The 20,053-nt window shown below is 38.6% G+C and overlaps 3 protein-coding genes across 9 annotated transcripts in view; all 3 read right to left on the reverse strand.

Moving 5' to 3' along the window:
* Window positions 1-1,887, reverse strand: part of ankle1 (ankyrin repeat and LEM domain containing 1) — a 73,491-nt gene extending 71,604 nt beyond the window's left edge. For 5 of the 6 annotated variants that reach the window (XR_015862165.1, XR_015862167.1, XR_015862164.1 and 2 more), the window contains exons 1-4: window positions 1,545-1,887; window positions 936-1,088; window positions 459-564; window positions 259-382 (exon numbers count right to left, since the gene is read on the reverse strand). Coding sequence is in view for 2 of the 6 variants with exons in the window: in XM_088394363.1 (XP_088250489.1) it covers window positions 259-382; window positions 459-564; window positions 936-1,088; window positions 1,545-1,609 (448 nt within the window). In the remaining 4 variants the exon portion in view is untranslated. Of the gene's footprint in view, window positions 1-258; window positions 383-458; window positions 565-935; window positions 1,089-1,197; window positions 1,338-1,544 lie in introns of those variants that run through there. The other variant, XM_088394365.1, reaches the window with a different exon arrangement.
* A 190-nt stretch (window positions 1,888-2,077) lies between these two features.
* LOC148388315 (alkaline phosphatase-like) lies at window positions 2,078-7,748 on the reverse strand. Its single transcript, XM_088393897.1, has 11 exons — window positions 7,634-7,748; window positions 7,334-7,450; window positions 6,479-6,594; window positions 6,185-6,359; window positions 4,661-4,833; window positions 4,464-4,589; window positions 4,250-4,319; window positions 4,005-4,139; window positions 3,474-3,665; window positions 3,285-3,401; window positions 2,078-2,801 (listed from the first exon to the last, which is right to left on the reverse strand). The coding sequence occupies exons 1-11, from the start codon at window positions 7,707-7,709 to the stop codon at window positions 2,530-2,532; spliced, it is 1,569 nt and encodes a 522-aa protein (XP_088250023.1). The 5' UTR covers window positions 7,710-7,748; the 3' UTR covers window positions 2,078-2,529.
* A 590-nt stretch (window positions 7,749-8,338) lies between these two features.
* LOC148388316 (intestinal-type alkaline phosphatase 1-like) lies at window positions 8,339-18,434 on the reverse strand. 2 transcript variants are annotated; one of them, XM_088393890.1, is made up of 11 exons: window positions 18,153-18,434; window positions 17,643-17,768; window positions 15,647-15,762; window positions 14,344-14,518; window positions 13,324-13,496; window positions 12,044-12,178; window positions 11,860-11,935; window positions 10,764-10,898; window positions 10,389-10,580; window positions 10,181-10,297; window positions 8,339-9,307 (listed from the first exon to the last, which is right to left on the reverse strand). In XM_088393890.1, exons 1-11 carry the CDS (start codon window positions 18,244-18,246, stop codon window positions 9,036-9,038), a joined length of 1,611 nt encoding a protein of 536 aa, XP_088250016.1. In that variant the 5' UTR covers window positions 18,247-18,434; the 3' UTR covers window positions 8,339-9,035. The 2 variants fall into 2 exon arrangements, with proteins under 2 accessions (XP_088250016.1, XP_088250017.1); XM_088393891.1 differs by lacking the exons at window positions 17,643-17,768; window positions 18,153-18,434 and adding an exon at window positions 15,853-15,924.
* Between the last annotated feature and the right edge of the window lie 1,619 nt (window positions 18,435-20,053).

Here is a 20,053-nt window from a genome sequence, read left to right on the forward strand (position 1 = left end):
TAGTGATATCTAATGATGAACTAATAGAATGCAATGACCTCAATTCAAAGCTTGTGCATTTAAAATCATGTGTACGATGGCGTCATACAACACAAAATAAATACAATGTATAGAGCCTCCAAAAAAATATATAATCTACCAATCTCCAGTCACTAACATCACACATGCTAAATTGGGATGATGATACCTAATGTAATATTTTGCAATTTGAATAAACTGCATTTTTGTAAGCTTCCTTTTCCAAAAACATTCTCTTACCGTATTTGAATTGAGGCAGGTCGTCCTCTTCCATGCCTACATAACTGGACAGGTAGTCCTCTAAAAGCTGAGCACATCTTCCATTTTCCTCTAGTTCTGCAAGGCGCATCGGTGTATTTCCTTCCTGCATGAATGAAGAAGTGCTTTATGATAAACTCATTGTACATTCTGTGGCCAAATATACAGTGAGTAGACCTTACGTTATCTTTTACATTGGGGTTCCCACCATTCTTCAAAAGCAACTTCAGATTTTGATAGCATCCCCAAATTGCAGCGACGTGAAGAGGAGTTAGGCCGTCAGATGATCTATGAGGAAAATAAAAAAATTTAAAAAATGGATGGTCCATGTATTGTGCAATTCACATTAGTTCTTGTCTTGTGGCTATTGGCTGCCTTCTGATTTGGCTCAAACCTGTAATTTAATTACTATCATATGTATTGTGTACACTATTATTCAACTTGATAGTGTTCAGACATTAAAAATCCAATTGTTACATCCAGCAATTTTTAAATCTCTGTAAAATATTGCCACATATTATCTGCATTCCTTATTAGAAATATTTGTCAAATTCACAGTTTCTCTGTCCAATGAAATTATTTTCTTGTTGTCCATAAAACTAAGTATGATCAAAGATCACAAAAGTCTGGTTCCAACATACAAGCTGTGTGGCACTCACTTAACATTCGGGTCAGCACCGTGTTGCAGGAGCAGTTTTAAGCATCGCATGTTCTTTTCAGTTTCTTTCCCAACAGCCAAATGTATGGCGGCCACCCCCTTACTCCCCACCAGGTCAGGGATTGCACCCTGGGATAGAAGTAGCTGCACAGATCTGTAGAAGAAGAGACACTTTGTCATACTTCATCAGAAAGGACGCAACTCAACCTAACAAAACAATCAAAAGAACCTTGAATGATGCCTGATTGAGATTACGCTCTTACCGAAAAATACTCCACATCTTGTCTTGGGTTTATTTTTTTCTTGATTACTTCTTTTGTTTTGATTTATTTTGTTTTGTGTTGCAGACAGGATGATAGCAGTCAATTTATATTTTAGACATGCACACTGTGGCGGCATTGCCAACACAATGCATTTTTAATGGGATCAGTATGTGACTAACGAACATGCCTCAACCGTATTATACGTCAAACAACGTGCAATTTGACGAAGGCCACGAAAGCGTAAAAATCAGCAATCTGACGTACAAATTATTTGAGCAAGCAAACTCCAGCCTAGGTTCGTGGGAAGGACCGACATCGTGTAAACAAAGAAGCCATGCATACATCACCTTGGTTCTCCATTATTCACTGCTACACACAGTTGACTTTCCAGGCTCCTCTTCTTCCGATCCATGGCGAGATTCGTTCAATACATGAATCTATTCTGTTATTAGCATTTCACGGAGGGATTGTTTACATTTTTGCAGCAATATTAACAATAAAGTTGCGTTCGGGCACGATTTGTGCAAAATGCACAATAGTGGAAAGCTTAAGCAGTCAATGCGCGTCGATTACATAATTAAATGCAAGATTATTTTACACTTTAGAAGTTGATATCATGAAAACATAATTGCTTCATTTTTTTCCGAAACAAACGAAATTCCCTCCAAGGACAAAGAACCCTCCCTTTTGATGACGTCAGGGGATGTGCCGTTCTATCTACCAACGTTTATGCGCATTACCGCCACCTCCCGGACTGGAGTATTAAACAGTTGAAAGACAGCAAAACCAACAAAAACAACCAACTTATTTCTGTTAACACACACACGCACACACGTACACACGCACACACACACACTGAAATAAAATATTCTACTCTCTGTTTTTTTTTTTTTTTTACTTTAATTAGCTGATTAATACTTTGCAGAGTTCCCCTTCAACTAATTTTGAAAATTATAACACACCTCAGTGGGCCCCAAAACTGTGGAGACATAATAGAAGTCCTGCGTTGTTCTCTTTTCAGCTATTTCTGATACCCACTTAGTTTACGTTCCTTCTGCGCATGGATAGATGGATGGATATGATGAATAGTCAACAAATTCTCACAAAAAAATTACAACATTGCTTTAAAATAAATAATGTATAATATTGTAAATACTGTATTGAGTACAATGGCTTCAGGCCACAAAAAACATCTAATTTGAATGTACAACAAACAATTATTTCAACGATCAAGGTCAATAAATACACATTGAAAAGGAAGTTGTAGTGGTATTTTCCACAACAGTAGCCCATCCATACATTCGTTAGAACAACAAGTGATGTCAGACATGATTATGACGACGTGACAGAGGAAATAATTAGGCCAATGAGGAGAAGTAGCAAGCTAGGGTAGAAGAATCCAGCATGGTTCGAATGGTTGAGATTGCAGTTGTCGTAAGGTGGCAGACAAGCTGCATAAGCCATTACATGGGCAATGTAGCTCTGTTCTTGGACCCCATGAAAGAGATGGGACATTGGACCTTTGGCATATATAGCCACATCCTCAATACCATGGGTCTCTGAATCCAGCGGGACTGTGGCCTGTTGACGGTACTCCTTATCCACTGAAGTTTGAGAAAGGAAAAGTGGATTAGATCAAATGTCCTCCGGACGTTTCTGAAGAACATTGAATTTGAATGCGTACAGTACAATGGAATGATGGCATAACATGGTCGACTGATAATTCAAGTACGAAAGACTATCTGTCTTTTGCAGATTTGAATTTAATTGAGAGCTTAAGGAGGAATGGCGCATCGAGTACCTCTCATTCTGTATGTATACATTTGAGCACCCACATATCACACATAGCTTAGTGTTCAGTTAAATAGGTTGCCCAGTAGACTGAGTCAGTTTTTATGTAAATTGATACAACATCATAATTATTCTGGAGTTTTCTTTACTGGTGTGCTATGATATTTTTGTCACTTAAATTGGGTGTCTTAGCGCAATAAAGTTTGTGGAAGACTGCACTCACATCCAGGGCTCCACATGTTATACCACAAGATGGAGCTACTATATTACTTTGGCTCTGCGGACAGCCCACTTACTTGAAACAGTTTCATTTACATCTGGACGAGTTCCATTGACAAACTGGTATCCTGGACCATTTGCATATCCTGCCAAAGTGAAGCGCTTGCGGTCGTCAGCAGTGGCCCTGGAAACTCCTGTAGATCATGATAAAATTAGCATCAGAAAGTGATTCTTGACTCAACTCCTGCACAATGTGAAAGCATCACCTAAAATAGAGTTTCCTCTGGCTGAATATCCACCAATTGAGAAGACATGTGAGTGGTCTGCAGTGGCTATTGTCAGGGTGTCCAGCTCACTTGTGAGTTCAGCAGCTCGCCCAATGGCTCGATCAAACTCAATAGTCTCTGTGAGAGATCTTATGGCCCTTCCGGCATGATGGCCGTGGTCTATTCTCCCCCTTGAATTTCAAAGACAAAACACTCTAAGGTCACAGATGTGCGTCACTCAAATCAACTCATCCCTGTTACACATGATCTCAAAAAAGCCTTATTGAAATTGTTTTTCTGTTTTTACTGAGTTTAAGCTTGACTGGTTCGCATAACGGCCTTCAAGTCAAATTATAGGATGGTATTTACTTTCTTGAAAACATCAACTACAACAACAAAATAAAATAAATGGTCAGTTTTTCAAACGCTTTCTCAAACTACAAGTTCAGTAAGGTTAAACGTGTCATATATTATATTGATCTGTATATGTATATTTTGTGCTTCTATCTGATATCAAACAATTATACTTATCTTCCACGAAAAGAAAATATCCTTTTGGGTTTTTCCTAAGAATCCTAATGGCTTTTTCTGTCATCTCAGTTAGGGATGGGTCACTTAACGGATTGCGCTCTATCTCATAGCGACAGTCCTTGGGCTCAAAAAGACCTAAAAGACAATGAGAATAATACTAGTTATTATGAGAATGACAAGTTTGAACTGATTAATAAATGAATCATCAATAAAAGTGCACAATGCAAGCCTGATGTCATACTTACCAATAAGAAAGTCTGTGTTTTTAGGATCAACAGCATCAAACTGTTTTTTGTTCCAAACATATTTAGCCTTCTGTTGGTCATGAAAAGAACACAGATAAAGCCATTATAGAAGATGTGGATTGTCTGGTAAATGATGCTAAAAATATTTCATTGTATTTGACATTGCACAGATTATTCCACACAAGCACGCACGCTTGTAAAATGGTCCCTTTACCTTTTTATTCTTCATCCACTCATCAATAAGATTTGTTCCATCATTTCGATCTCCTAGGACTTTGGGATATTCTGGGTCTTGCATGGTCCTTGGAAGCATGTACTCTCGACCACCGCCAAGTATGACCTAGATAAGGCACGTTAGCAGTTTCAGCAGCGTAGTGGTAAATAATATACGTTCTCTGCTTTAAAACTTACATTTATCTCAACGTTGTGAACAAGCTGGTATGCAATGTCTCGACAGCCATTTGCAACAGCCTCAGGAGAGAGATCCGAGTCAGCGTACCAACCACGGTTGGCAGTGTGAGCATAGTTTGCGCCTGGAGATGCATGCTGAACTCGGGTTGTAGTGACGATCCCAACTGATTTCCCTGAAACAAAACATTTCATAGTCATATCAATAATGTAGTAGATCAGGGGTGTCAAATTCATTTCGCGGGCCGCATTGTAGTCATAGTTATTTTCGGAGGGCTATTATGACTGTCAACCCAAATAAATGTATGAGCACCTCATATTATGTACAGTATAAGCTACAAAACAAACCAACAAATAACTCGTTTTCAAATCAGACTAGTAAAAACTGGTCAAATTTAAAAAAAAAAGATATTTTTAAAAGTGAAGACGATTTGCAATTCTAGTAATGACACACGAATTTGATGCACAATTTGTCTTCGCAGGCCACATAAAATGATGTGGCAGGCCATATCTGGCCCCCGGGCCTTGAGTTTGACACTTGTATCGTAGATGATCATATCAATACAAAATACAGAATTTTTCTGTGCAGTTTTGTCATGGACACACTGTCTGGTATAAAGAGATACATTTAGCATTACAATTACAATATTATTAAAGATAGCAGTCGACTGAGGTGGAATTACTGTATTGTGACGATCGATAGTCACCATTGAACAACCCAAATTATCACGGCATCAAGTTTATGTTGAACACAAAAAAAAAATAACCCCCCAAAACGTTTTGCACAAATTTAATTGCAAACAGCTTTATAAGCAAAAGTATTTCCTGTGCAACCAAGACCTCACAAAATGCAAATGGCTGAATGAGAGTGACATATTTAATTCTACGGTATATCTGTATATACTATGTGCATGTGTGTGCAATTTTGGGTGGTAAGATGACTCAAACGATCTGACGTGTGACCCCTCCCCGTGCAGCAATTATTCTCTTGCGTCCTCTGAATACAGGGTAATTATCTTGGAATCATTTTCCGTCTGCTGTACTATAAAAACTGAAATACAGCCACGCAATAAATGTGACATGGTCTCCTTCGTCTTCTCTTGCTTTTATTGTTTGCTGATGTGGAGCACGGTAGATGTGAGAAAAAGTACTGTACTGTACTTCTTATGGTTAAAAGCAATAAAACAGAACAAAACTCCTTAAACCAATCAGACTCAAAATTCAACCCAGATGCAAAAAAAAAAAATTAAAAATGTATGTCCTCTGCTAGTCAAAGCAAGTAAAGTCTGTACAACATGTTATTAAAATTTTACACAAACAAATACATTTAATGTTAATCATCATTCAACATATTCATAGTTAAGTGGGATTATTAGATGGATATTTATTATAGACTGCTCCGAATGATCATGTGGGACTTTTCTGGGCTGTTAATATTACAAATGTGTTAATATTATTATTATATTGCTTTCTGTGAAGCGATTTGGAGTAGGTGGCTAACAATAATTAGCAAAAAACAAATAGTACCTTCTTTCTTGGCCCGATACAGCACAGATTTGACTTCGTTCCCATAGGTGGCACTGCAGTTGTACCTTGGAGTGGCAGCGGTGACTCCCAGGGTGCCATAATTGGCTTTTACTCCACAAAGGTATGCAGTGGCTGTTCCAGCACTGTCTGGCATTTGTTGGTCTATGTTGTATGTCTGCAAGGTCAAACACGACAACAAACTCTTTTTTTGTCATGATGCTTAGGGTTTTACATATAATGTACTAATGTTCAGCATCTTGTATTTGTAACCCCAGTTATGATGGGTGTACTGACCTTAGACAATGCCACATGAGGAAAGGTATCCATGACCAAACTAGTCTCTTCTCCAGAGTGTCCTGCCTTTTGGCCTTTGAGAATGCGGGCAGCAGTCACTGTTGTTACTCCCATACCTGGAAACGGGTAGGAAATCTGAATTAGATAACGTCGACAACCACACTACAAGACTGCCGTTTCATTTTATGAACACCACGAAATTCCCATGTTAGTTATTACGGATAAGGGATATAGTTCTGTATTGTTGGCCTGGTTGGATTTATTCTCCATATTGTTTTCAAGAATATGATTTTCATAGGACCATCAAATGTTATCCACAACAGGCAACGACGAATAAAAAAAAGCAAAACAGAAAAAATCCAAATTGTGGTTCTCAGCATGTACTTTTGAATTTAATGTCGTAAATGCACAGATTTGAAATGATAAGAAATGTAGATTACTAATCTTTGCTCAAAGAATAAACAGATGAAGATGAGCAATAAAAGTTATTGTACAATATGATTAGACAGGAAGGGGAATTAGGAGAAGAAAATGAACCTTTAATTGCCCCTTCATGGTGACATAAAAGGATAGACATTTTATAGATATTGCCACAATAATACCATCCATCCCTCCATCCATACTCCAATGTTTCTGTTCTCTACAAGGCTATTAGAAAATGTGTGCTATTGAAGACCTTTGCTGAAGAACAAGTCATAAGTCACCTCTCTCTGCCATAATACCCCAATATAATTTGATCACTTCATTTGAGAACTGTACTACCATAGTGATTAAACTTTCACTTCCATGGCTCACTTACCTTACTCATTCAAATAGGCTGTTTAATTAGGGAAGTAATGTCGTCTCTCAACTCACCGTCCCCCAGGAAGAGGATGATGTTCTTGGCTCGGTGGAGATTAGGCTGAATGTTGAGAGCAGTGTGAAGGGCTTCCTTCCCTTTGTGATTCCAGTAACTAGCATGGAGCTCTTCCTCTTTATGGACGAAACAAACAATGAGTGAGTACCATCCAGAAGTCGATTTGGACTATTCCGATAATTAAAGAGAATGAAAAATAATTTGCTGTCAACATTTTACTGTTCAGGTCCATATGTATTCCCAGAATTCCAAATAAATAACTATAATGAGCAATTATGAAATGAGTGATAAATGTTTACCGTTAACAGAGTCAGTCCCCTGAATTGAAATGAAAACCAGTAATCCGCACGAAACCAACAAATACAACGCAGCCATGTCTTTGGAAATAATGCACAAGGGAAAACACACCTTGGTCTTTTTATAACCACACTTAAGGAACAAAGGGCACATACGTATCTTTTACAACAGGTAGAAAAGAAGGGAAGAACGCTCACATATGGGACTGGAGTAGGGCCGTTAAATCAGTAGGTTTCTTGGCCTTTCATTGTTTATTCTTTACAAGGCTTCCAGTAAATATGACCAGAAACATGGCAATAGCATGCAACGAATGTTTCCAATATATGATATGGATAATCGCCACGTGCAAATATGATCACATGCGCAACGTTGGGTGTGTTAGTGGCGTTCTAGTGGTCTATTATCTTATTTATCTTATTTGTACTCATGATCATTATATACTTATGATGATCATAACTGTAGAGTTTCAAATTTCCAGTAGATTACTTTTTGGACAGTTTATTGGAGGAAAATATAGTAGATTTATTTAAACAACTTGGAAAGTGAAATCAGAATTTTGTGCCTAAATAGCTTACAGTATACGGTACATTTGTTAAGGTAATTGCTGAAATTGAGAAATACGTAACTAACGCGGTGAAGGTCAATTACTTAAAAAGATACGGAAATACTTGATTATTATGAATGGACAATGATAAGGAACATGCAAATTTACAAAAAAGTGTATTTAATTTAATTTGTTTATTTTTTCAATCTGACATTCTGCACAGACATTGTATAAAAATACATTTTGCATTTATAATACATTAATGGACAATGAAAATAGAGTAGTGACAGCAACTCGGACAAACAAAAAAATTAAATGTGTTGCCCATGAGGTGAAGATGTGATAAAATTTCATTAAAACATTTTTTGAAAAACCTGGAAAATACATACAGTACCATTACAAATTCTTAAGTTCTATTGGTGTTCGAGCTTGGCATGGCAAGCTGGTTCCTGGTTCAGAGTCCAGCCCTTCATTCAGTGTCAACATGTGCATCAACAAAGTGAACAGTTATCCTTGTTGACTTCAAGTTATTCTCGGTGTGTCAACCTCAGATTCATGTGTAAATAATTGGAATGATGAGACGAGGACAGAAACCTGACCAGCATATTTTTGTAACAACATACTATGACAATATTGCTTTATATGAAATAACCACATAAAGCTTTGCATATTCCAATGGTTGACTGGTGTTTACCTAAAACATTGTTATTCTTGCTTGCATATATGCATGATGTCTAAATAGCTTGAATTTCAAGTGAGATGGCTCAATACACATTTACTTCAATTATTCCTTGCTGCAAAGATGCTATGCACTTACTTGCATTACACCTCTGTGAATTGATCCATTTCTATTGTTGATGTCATCCGGATAGCCAGAAGGCAATTAGTAAAAAAATTAGATTTGAGAATGTGTGCACACACGCCCTGGACGTGTGGGAATGAGTTTGAGGGGGACAGTCTGTATAGGGTTCCAAACAAGCAGCATAGGCCATAACATGAGCCACATAGTTCTGTTCTTTGACCCCGTGGAAGAGGTGAGCCATGGGGCCTTTGGCATAAATGGCGACATCCTCGCCACCATGCGTCTCAGCATCAAGAGGAACGGCGGCCTGCTGCATGTACTCCTCATCATCTGCAAATAGAATTGGTAGAAAGGAGAATATAACTGAGCTCTAAGCTTATGAAAGCACAAAGAAAAGGCAGAAACATCGTAAAGCCACAGGCCTCAGGGTGAGATCTTGCTTTTGCCAGTAAGATAATTAACTGCTTAACTTTTCAACCATAATTGCAAGTCTCATTTACTAGTGTGAATATGATCCGTTCCAGTGCAACTGAATCACTACCTAAGTTCATACTATTAAATCTAACATGTGTCTTTCTGGGCACTCGGTGTATTTTTAGACACCCATGAACAATGTTGAATGAACCCATGTTCAGTAAATCAAGCAAATCTGGGCCCCTCTCTTTTTTTAGTATTTTCCATAGGATGATGGTTTCTATCATATATACAAAAAAAGCCAAAATTTTATGTACTTTTATCAGAATAAACAGTGTCATGTTTTCAAAACAAATATATTTTACAAACGAATCCCTCAATTGTAATCACAAGCTAACCGAGGTACCAGATGCGTTTCACCTGTCAAAACAGATGGTTTTACGATTGTTATATTCATGCAGACAAAATTTATGTCTTATAGAAATAATTCATCCTAAGAAAGTGTAACACATACGCCAAGTATATCATGCAGTCAAATCGGACAGAACAGGAGGAACCGGATCAGTGCTTGTACAGTCTTTCACAAAGAAACACAAAAGTTTTTTTAGGTGGATATTAAACTGCACATTTACACCAAGAGTTTAAAACTAAACAGAGCAGAGCACAGTGAATCCTATAAATATTATAGCTGAACTTTTGCTTCCCAGTGATTGAACGCAAGCTATAATTAAATCAATACACCCAAGCAGAGACAAGTTCTGCATCTGAAAGTTATTATCATGTCCTTACAGTAATCCACCATCGTGATGTTCCCTCTGGTTCCATTTATATGCACATAACCGGGGCCGTTGGCGTACAGGATGCTGGTGAAAGGCATTTGGTCATCTGCTTTTTTTGGTGCTAGCCCTGAGTTGCCAACATGAAAAAAAATAACAACATGGTGATTGAAAATAATCATATACCGGCCTAACAGAACATGAATTTAAATGAGTCATACCAAAGATTGGATTTCCTCGTGGTGTGTTGCCGCCAAAAGTGAAAACATGCGAGTGGTCAGCCGTGACGACAGTCAGTGTATCAGATTCTCTGGTGAGCTGAGAAGCTCGATCGATTGCTCGATCAAACATCACGGCCTCTGTCAGTGCAAGTTTGGCTATGCCATCGTGGTGTCCATGATCAATTCTTCCTCGTAAAGAAAGAAGAGAATATAATTTATGTACTGATAAGTTCTAAATCAGGCTAAATATGAACTGAAAGCAGATAATGAGCTCAGACTTAAATTACCGTGGTTCATTGATTAGGCATTTCTCAATACTTCTGCTATTTATAGTGCATAGGTATATCAGTTCTACTACTAATATCAAGTACTCATCTTCCACAAAAAGAAAATAGCCTTTTGGATTCTTGCTCAGGATCTGAATGGCTTTCTCAGTCATCTCCACAATTGAAGGGTCCCTGGTGGCATTTCGGAAAACTTCAAATCTCATATCCTTTGGCTCAAACAGACCTGGAACAAAGAAAAGTGAGAAGCTAGATGCTGTTTCGAGTAGTCTTTCAAAGATTCAATGAGATATGTACATTTTGGATCAATAAAAAATGATATTACAAATATATGCCAGAATTTTACATTAAAAAGAAAAGCAGGACATTTGACTGAAAAATACACTCATCTGGCGTTGTTGTTGTTTTTTGTTTGTTTTAGCAACACCGAAAAAGTAAAAGTGGTGGAATCATAAGTTTAATAATGTGGAGTGAATGCTTGGAAAAACATGTTGTTAACACACTTAATTCTTAACAGGTGACTTTAGCAAGGTTGGCAGCAAATGCTAAGTTGTTCACATGCAAGGAAGTTGAGACTTAGAACTAAATTTTGCAGCACTATGACAGCAATAGAAACAAAACAGAGAAAATAATATATTTGGCCCATGGCATTCACCAAGTGCTCTAGAATCTGAAATGGCTGAAAATGAATATTGACCACCAATGCGTCAATAAACAGTTGTGGCTATGAGCTCGTGCAAATGCAAAGTAATGGTGATGAGTGAAATAGTGATGAAGCAACATGGTGATGAGTGCAATAGCGATGAAGCAACATGGTAAAACGATGCTTCCAAACCTTGATAATGAGCTACAAACTTTTACTTATTTGACCAAACATAAGATGACAGACACGATGGTGCATGGTGCATAGAACAAGAAACGTGCCTTTGGGTTCTTATCACCATGGCAAGGTGATAACGACATACAGCTATCAATTTAGAGTTGCACGCTTTGATGACTTCATATACTAGCTGTTAAGATTCAAGTGGATGTGTTCTTTCTGAACCCTGGAACAGTTTCACAACATAAGATAAAATGTCAACAACTAGGTAGCCTAGACACAGATATGCAAGTACTGGATGTGTGTGTAGAACGTTGCCAATGCATTAATACAGTTTCATGTCCTATATGTATTGCAAGTTACCCACCCATGAGTCGATCAGTAGTTTCAACGTTTATTTCGTCAAACTCCTTCCTGTGCCAAACATAGTGTGAATTCTTGTTCTGAAAGACATAGACAAAGACAAAATCTACATTGTCATACGTATCTCCTTGTGTGTAATGAAAAACATACTACTTGTGTTAAAAAAAAAAAAAAAAAGATGATCTTACTGGTTTAGCCTTCAACCAGACGTCTATAAGGTTCCTCCGGTCTTTGCGGTCCCCCTTGCGCGAGTTGGAGGCTGGATACTCAGGGTCGGAAGTTCCTTTTGGTGTCATGTACATTCTCCCTCCTCCCAAGATCACCTAAAAAGGGACACCAAGAGTATTGTCTTTTTGCACTGCATCATTATTTGAGTGTATTAATTGTGTAATTAAACACACACAAAATGCTTCATAAATTTGAATGCTATTTTTGCTTGTGTTCATGAATAACCTGTAAAAATAAAAGATTTGGCACAATGTAAGTTTCATGTTCATGGCACTTTTATGCAACCTCTGTGTAAAAGATGCTAATGACAGTTGTGGATGTCTACTCTAGCCAAACAGGATTAACTGACCGTCAAAAAAAGAAAGCTCTTTTTTTTTTCCTCACGATAAATAGTATGTTTGATATTTGGCAACGTGGTTTATTGGCCTTCAACCGTGCGGTCCAACATGGGAAATCAAGAGCAAAGAAAGTATCACAAAAAAGTGGCTTGTAATTTATCAAGACAGACACGAGAGTTGGCAGACTGATGACAAGGCTTCCTGGATGACGTTAGTCAAAGTACTATGTTGAAGGACTCAGTTGAGCCAATTGGACGCCTTGAGGGAAAAAGAATAGTAACTTTGGCTTTAGATCAGCTGATAGAATTGTCAACTGAGCAAAACTGCCTGAAAACTGCACAAGGCAGCAAGTATCATTGATACTATTTGCTCAAATCCAACTGAGTGAACAGCACCAAAAATCTGTGCATAATAACAACCCTACCCGTGTTCATAATTGTGACAATACAGTATGTTTCTGCACAACTGTCCTGTCAATGCTCTTTGATCGTTTAACCAGACCAAAGTCCTTGCACAGCCATTATTACGCTGTATGAAAATTGCGCCATAAAATCATAAACATTTAACTGTACCATCAACCAATAAACTTTATGCAAAGTGTTTTCTATACGGTGAATGTGATGATGAAATCAGTACAATGTACAGTATAATGGGGACAAGTAAAAATGCGAAGTGCAAGTCCATCTCTCCATCTATAAATTGTATGGGTCTTAATATGTTCAACCAAGAAGCGGGCACTTCCTGAAGAGGTTGACAGCCAATTATTTTGGTTATGAGTCAAATGCGCCACTGTACCACCAGCCTATGCAGTACCATAAATTCAAAATAGTGGCTTGGAATTGTTGGGGAAAAAATTAAACTGTACAATCCTCATACATATAAGAATACAAAAATAATCTCACATCAATGTCAACGTTGGTGACTAGTTGCGTGGCGATGTCCACACACCCTTGATGACGTGCGCTGCTAGGAAGATCTGCATCACTGTACCAGCTCCGGCTGACTGAGTGTGCATAGGCAGCAGCCGGTGATGCATGCTGGACCCGAGTGGTAGTCACGATACCGACTGATTTACCTGGACAGTGAAAGCAGGACATGGTTTGTTAAAATTCAAAATTTATAAAAATGACATATACCATATTTTCTGCACTACAAGGCGCACCTAAAAACCTCCAATTTTCTCAAAAGCCGACAGTGCGCCTTATAATCAGGTGCGCTTTAAATATGGACCAATATTGAGTCACTACAGCAGGCGTGTCCAAAATCTGGCCCGCGGGCCAAATGTATATATTTTATATATGGGCAAAGTTTTAAAATGGGCCATTCATTGAAAGTGCGCTTTATAATCTGGTGCGCCTTATAGTGCGGAAAATACGGTACTTGCAAGCAGATTGCTGATACTGCCTGACACACACACACACGCACACACACACACACACACACACATAGAACCCACTGGAGTAATGTCAAGGTCACCAATTTTTTAAGGCTATGGAGAAAAATGTCAGTCTGCATTAGGGTTATGTGCACACAGTTTGTGGGTTGTTTCAGGTGTTGGATAAACACAGATTTTGAACATGAAGAACATAGACAGCCATTAAAATTGGATATGCAGTAAGGTAATAAACAGAAATAAAAAAAAATCTTGGCTTACAGTATGTTGTCTTATCCTTTTCTGGCTATGCAATGTTGTAAAAAAAATGCATTATCTGTGATTTAAGGACACCAAAAGAGTCAATATTATAAAACTTCTGTTTCAAAGCCATCCAAACATTTGCTAAGCAATGGAAAATCATCTCCTAATTCGCCTTCTGTGAACATTGAACTATAACCGGTGCTAGTCCAGTAACATGTTTATCAGATGATTGGTTTATTCATCCAATAATACAGATAAGAAACTCTTAAACGTGCTGACCCTTTACCTTTGGCTTTTGCACGTCGCAGCACAGAGTAGACCTCGTTGCCAAAGGTGGTGTTACATTCATAGGCCACTGCCTTGCCGCTCAGTCCAACAGTTTTGGCATTAGCTTTCACTCCACAATGGTAGGCTGTAGCTGTGCTGGCACTGTCTGCCACCTGCTTGTCTACACTGTAGGTCTGGTGAAAAGAAATATGTTTGAATGAATGCATGCATGAATGAATGAATGAATACTTCAATTACTCGCAGACTTCTAGACTTTTTTTGTTATTTTGCAGGTATAAAGGTGGAAAGTATTCAATTTCACTGCAGTCAACTATAAAAACTACCAAATACAGCATGATCATAAACATCCACGTTTACTGAGATATGTGAACCAATATGGATTTATTTTTGTAGATTTCTTTGACATCAAGAAGTTGATGTGCAATTCATTCATTCTGTTTTCCATCTCAGACATGGTGTACTCAAGATTGAACATTAAAACTTCCTGTTAGCTCCCGTGTCAAACTGACCCATTGCAAAGATAATTTTTAAAGAGGTAAGTGCAGCTTAATGAACTATCAATATTAATGAATGGTGATTAATGGATGACATCCTTTGTTGTGAATATGTGTATCAGACACTTTGGATAACAGTAACGTAAGTGCATAAAAAAAGTTAATTTGCATGTGACGAACGGTGAGTATGTGTACTGTGATTTTACTTGTGCTGCCACATATAACATATTCTTGCTTTGGAAAAAAAGGGGGGGGGTTGGTTCCCCTTTCAAAAAGGTACACAGATTATTCCGCAGAAAGACCTAGCAGATGAGAAACTACATTATTTACCATAACATATAGAGTAGAGCTTTAAACTTTCCTTCTCTCTATGATTACCATAATTAAAGACTTATGATGTTGGCTTCAACTTTGATCCCACCTTAAATCTATTTTCTCGTTTTTCCACGGTGTCAGCATTTTGACTTAAACTGTTGCCTTTACTCAGGTTTGAGGGCCAATGTCTTAGTGAGAAGGCAAGAGACAACACGTTAAAGAAAGTAAATTGGTAAAAAAATATATATATATATGCACGACACACTATCAACTGAGCTTGTTTCACATACATACTGCAACAAATATTGGATCAGAGCTGACACATTGTGATAAAATAAAAAAATGTCACCGAGAAAATGTAATGAGATCCAATTCAACACTCAAATGCTAAGCTCAGCAAGATATGAATCAATTAAATTCAGCACATGATAAGGGCAAAATATTTGTTTTTATGTTGTATTTTTGAAATATGTGGCGTTAATGTGTTGTCACCTTTGAAAGTGCCACATATGGAAAAGTGTCCATGGCCAGTACTGTCTCCTCTCCTGCATTGCCCTGCATTTGGCCTTCCAGAATTCGAGCGGCCGACACAGTGGACACGCCCATTCCTGGAAGACAATAACTGGTTAGGTTACTGACTTGCATAGTCATTTCGCATAGTCATATAATCATTTTGTATATTCCTGTCAGTTAATGACCTCAATGACCCTTGAAAGTTTCCAAAGGTTTTCTCAATTTAAAAGCATCCAAAATCCAAAGCAGACATTTTCATCCTTGGTTGAAAAGAAAAAAAAAAAAGTTTGTTTGAAGAACTAGGGCTATTCCTGTCAAATTGAGGTGAAAAGAGGATTTGACCATCTTCCAAGTAAACAAAGTTTATGCCATTAACATCAACTGAAAGCAGCGCTTGGCAAGTATTAAGACCACTGTTTAAAGAATACCTCATGGGTCAACATGTGCAAAATTACTACTGTGCAACATCATGGAACTTACTGTACAGCATGGAACAGCTCTTCTTGTGTTTGCTTTTATTTATTTTTTTAGAACAATTACAGTGTTCTATCCATTCTTTGTAGTGCTTATACTTACTAGGGTTGCAGGTGTATTGGAGCCTATTTATAAAATTGGATTTCATAAACACTGTCACCTTTATTGGTATTAGAACTGTGAAGTTTTTTTATTTTATTTTTTACGATAAACTGAAACAGGTTTGGTTTCATTGCCCAAAACTATTACATTAATCATTTGAATTTTAAATCCTATGGAATGTCTATTCTCAGTCTTAGGTTTGAGTTTTGCCAACAAGACTCGACTAAAAATAAAGACTGCATCTTTACTAGGTTACGGTGGAAGTAGCATTAAAACCTTAGCGATAAAGCTGTCTGAGGATGGAAAAACATGAGAATAATAGATGCGATAAAATGGAAAAATCTGATCAAATCAGAGCCATTGAGTAAATATTTTGTAGATTTTGTGAAGAAACCACTGGTGTACAAAGTTGCATGGGTAGACTAATGAAAACAACAGTCCATAATGATAAGAAGGAAAACGTGGGAGACCCCAACATCTGCTAGAGACATCAGCAATAACCTCTTTAAAGCAGGGGGGAAGGTACAACAATCTAATGTTTACATAGGACTCCAAGAAGAGAGCTGAAGTAGATGTCCCGGTGCTACTGGTGGAACAAAGCTACATCAACCATTACCCAAGAAAGGTTGGGTTTAAAACTCAGCTAAAGTGAAGTCTAAAATATGTTTTTTTTAAAAAAACATAGATTTAACGGTACCATTCTAACTTTGATGGTAATTTTTTTCCCCCTCAGTGATCGCTGTTACCACAGTTCCATTGCTGAAAGAGGTCACATCTTACTGATGTAATCCGACAACCATCGCTGCACTAATCGACATTGCCACCTGAATTGTCGCTGCACATCCTAAAGTCCTCATCCCTGACTTACATAATCGTTCACGCAATGCCATTGTGCATTTCGACTGTCTGGCCACCTGATGAATAAAATCCTAATCATTGTAACCCTGACCCTTTTGGAGAAGGGTCTTTTCTGCTCCAGCATGACTTTCCCAGCGCACAAGGCAACGCACATAAAGATATGCTCGAATGACGTTAATGTGGAAAAATTTGAGCCCCCTCGGCCTCATTCCACCTAAGCAATATTTATTGGAATGAAGCCAATTAATCAGGTCTTAGACGTTGAATCTCAGTGAGCTTCTCACAATATGCTCCAGATGGCTGGTTCACCATCATTTTCCTACTGAGCACACACACATGGCCCTCTTATTCCATCCGCAACCACTCAGTCCAATGGGATCGAGTACTTATCTACCCACACATACACATTGTCCTGCATTCAAAAGGCTCCATTTTCCGACAGTTTGTCATCCCGTATTTTGAGGTTACCCTTGACCAATGTCACACTTGCTTTTTCAGAGAAAAATACTCCAAGAATAATGACAAAAAAATATATATATACCATCTCCAAGGAACAAGATCATGTTTTTGGCCTGGTGATCCCGAGGGCGGAGTTTCAACGCAGCATCCAGCGTCGCCTTGGCCTGGGCATCCCAGTAGGCTGCCTCTCTTTCATGTTCGTACAGGACTGTTGAAGATGACCAAGAATATGATCAGTACATATGTTACCACAATGTCAGTAGAAATTAGGAGTGTTAGTGATTTACTTGTCAATAACTCATCTACCGACCGAGCTGTACTCAACCTAACCACCTGCTTTACATATTAAGCAGAATGCATTCAAACTTAAAGAAAAACAAACAAAAATGTGCTCAACCACACTTTTTATTCATGTGCAGAATTGCAGACTTCTCTCTCTGCACACAAACCTGAGTTTGTGTATTTTGTTCTGAGGGACAGTCTGTCCTGACTCCTCACACACATTAACATGTTGAGTTTACCTGCATCTGCACACACAGTGCTAGAAATAGCCCAACCACAGGGACCACTCGTATCTGTGTTGACTCCTCACCTTGGCTTTCCACAGCAACCCAATCTCCTGCCAGCAACATAGTTCCCAGAAAAATGAGTGGGAGATTCCGAGACCAGCGATGTGGCGTCTGCATCCCTGGTGTGATGTGACTCGGAGGCTGAAGATGCTGGACTCGACTGGTGTTCAGAAGAAAACGCCAAAACCAAAAAGTATGGAGTATGAGACCTGTGAGACCTGCCTTTTTAAAGCCCTGCTGGGTGTGTAGTAAGTAAGGGCCCTCGCCAGCTTATAGGTTTGGACAGAATGTGAGAGAGGGAGGAACCTATGTGAAAGAGAGAGAGAGAGAGAACGAGAGAGAGAACAAGAGAGAGAGAACAAGAGAGAAAGAGAGACTGAGAAAGAGAGAACAAGAGAGAGAACGAGAGACTGAGAGAGAGAGAGAGAGAGAGAGAGAGAGAGAGAGAGAGAGAGAGAGAGAGAGAGAGAGAGAGAGAGAGAGAGAGAGAGAGAGAGAGAGTGAGAGAGAGAGAGAGAGTGAGAGAGAGAGAGAAAATGGGGGGGGCAGAGACCACACAGGAGTACTGTAGCATCGCAGGCCCTTTCCACTCTCTCTTTATTTTTTTTAAAGGGTTTACTTTAATGTAGTCCTCCCCTTCCCCTCCTCACACAAATGCGAGTGATAGAAACTTGAATGGGCCCTTGATGTGGTAAATGTCTACCAGCAGCACGCAGCCGGCTTAAATATGGGAGAAAAACGAGCAGGCGGGAAAACCGCTACACCATTTGTCTTGGCACGCACCACAAGACAAATCATAACCATTTCTCTTTCCATTTCTTTCCCCTTCCCCTTGAGAAGAAAGTTTATGCTATTCTTGAGAATGATTGAGTCTTGATGTGCTCTGTTTCATATGAGTGGAAAATGGTTGCATTTCCATTGCCACTTCCTTTCTTTAGCTTTGCATTTGAAATAGACCAATATTTCTCACCAAATCAACTCAGTTCTTTTTTTCCACATTTAGCATTTTCCTGCTGTGAGTTAGTAGCGACCGCCTGCAGGATGAAAATGCTTCTCTCCTGCGCATGCACAAGAGCCAACGTGTGAAATGAGGTGATTTGAGCCGACTCTTGTTCAACACGGCCAGAGGAATCACATTTTAGCCCAGCGACTCTCACCTTGTGAACCTCATTACAGCATCTCTCCTTTCTGCCAGCCGCTCAACCGTTGCCAACAAGGCTTTATGGTTAGTCAAGTGCTTAATCAAAACTGTGGTCAAACTGTACTGTAGAGCTGCGATAGGCATTAAAGAGGCCAACAATGCATGAAGTGGGTATACCACCGGCGGCATGCATGAACATGATACAGTAACTTGAAATGGCACATTCCTCTGTCCATTTGTCACGGGTTGGCTCCTGAGAGAAAGTCCAAATCATAAGTGTATAGAGCTGCGGGCTGTTTTCACTGTGGCTCATCCATGCAAGAAAACGTACTTGCAGTTAGTTATTATAGCAGCTGTTAGGACTTGTACACTGGCAGTCAACTGCGTATTTTTTTGTTGTTGGTTTTCCAGCATCCAAAACATAATAATGTGAGTTTTTGGTTTTTATCTCAAACAGATCCACCCATCCACCAATGTTCTCTATAATTATCCATGTGTTAAAACGCCCAAAGCATTCTTTGGAGCACAGAGGCCAAACCAGGATAACACCTATCCAAAACCGAAGATCGTTGTTACAAAAAATAACAATAATAATCAAACCACCTAAGCAAAATTATAAATATAGGTTTGCGACATGAATAAAATCAGCCCTGGTTTATTACTTTTATTTTAAGCATCATCAATTAAATCTCAACACAAACTGTTTGAATATTGTCCAATAAAAAATGTTGACCAGACATAAATAATGTCATGTGCTTAAACCAAAATGTTCTGTTTTTTTAC

Source organism: Syngnathus floridae, chromosome 13 (genome assembly GCF_059516105.1).
Source record: "Syngnathus floridae isolate MCC-2025c chromosome 13, RoL_Sflo_1.0, whole genome shotgun sequence".
Classification (NCBI taxonomy): Eukaryota; Metazoa; Chordata; class Actinopteri; order Syngnathiformes; family Syngnathidae; genus Syngnathus; species Syngnathus floridae.

Bases quoted from the DNA above. Each gene is read 5' to 3' on its own strand.
- LOC148388315 (XM_088393897.1), bottom strand. From the start codon at position 7,709: ATGGCTGCGTTGTATTTGTTGGTTTCGTGCGGATTACTGGTTTTCATT. The intron at 4,140-4,249 runs GTAAGTATGACA...ATTGTCTTTTAG, and splicing joins AAACACAGACTTTCTTATTG to GTCTTTTTGAGCCCAAGGAC. The intron at 2,802-3,284 runs GTAAGTGGGCTG...CTCAAACTTCAG, and splicing joins TGTAAATGAAACTGTTTCAA to TGGATAAGGAGTACCGTCAA.
- LOC148388316 (XM_088393890.1), bottom strand. From the start codon at position 18,246: ATGCAGACGCCACATCGCTGGTCTCGGAATCTCCCACTCATTTTTCTG. The intron at 17,769-18,152 runs GTGAGGAGTCAA...CATCTTCAACAG, and splicing joins GGTTGCTGTGGAAAGCCAAG to TCCTGTACGAACATGAAAGA. The intron at 14,519-15,646 runs GTGACAACACAT...TCTTTTCACCAG, and splicing joins CATATGTGGCACTTTCAAAG to ACCTACAGTGTAGACAAGCA.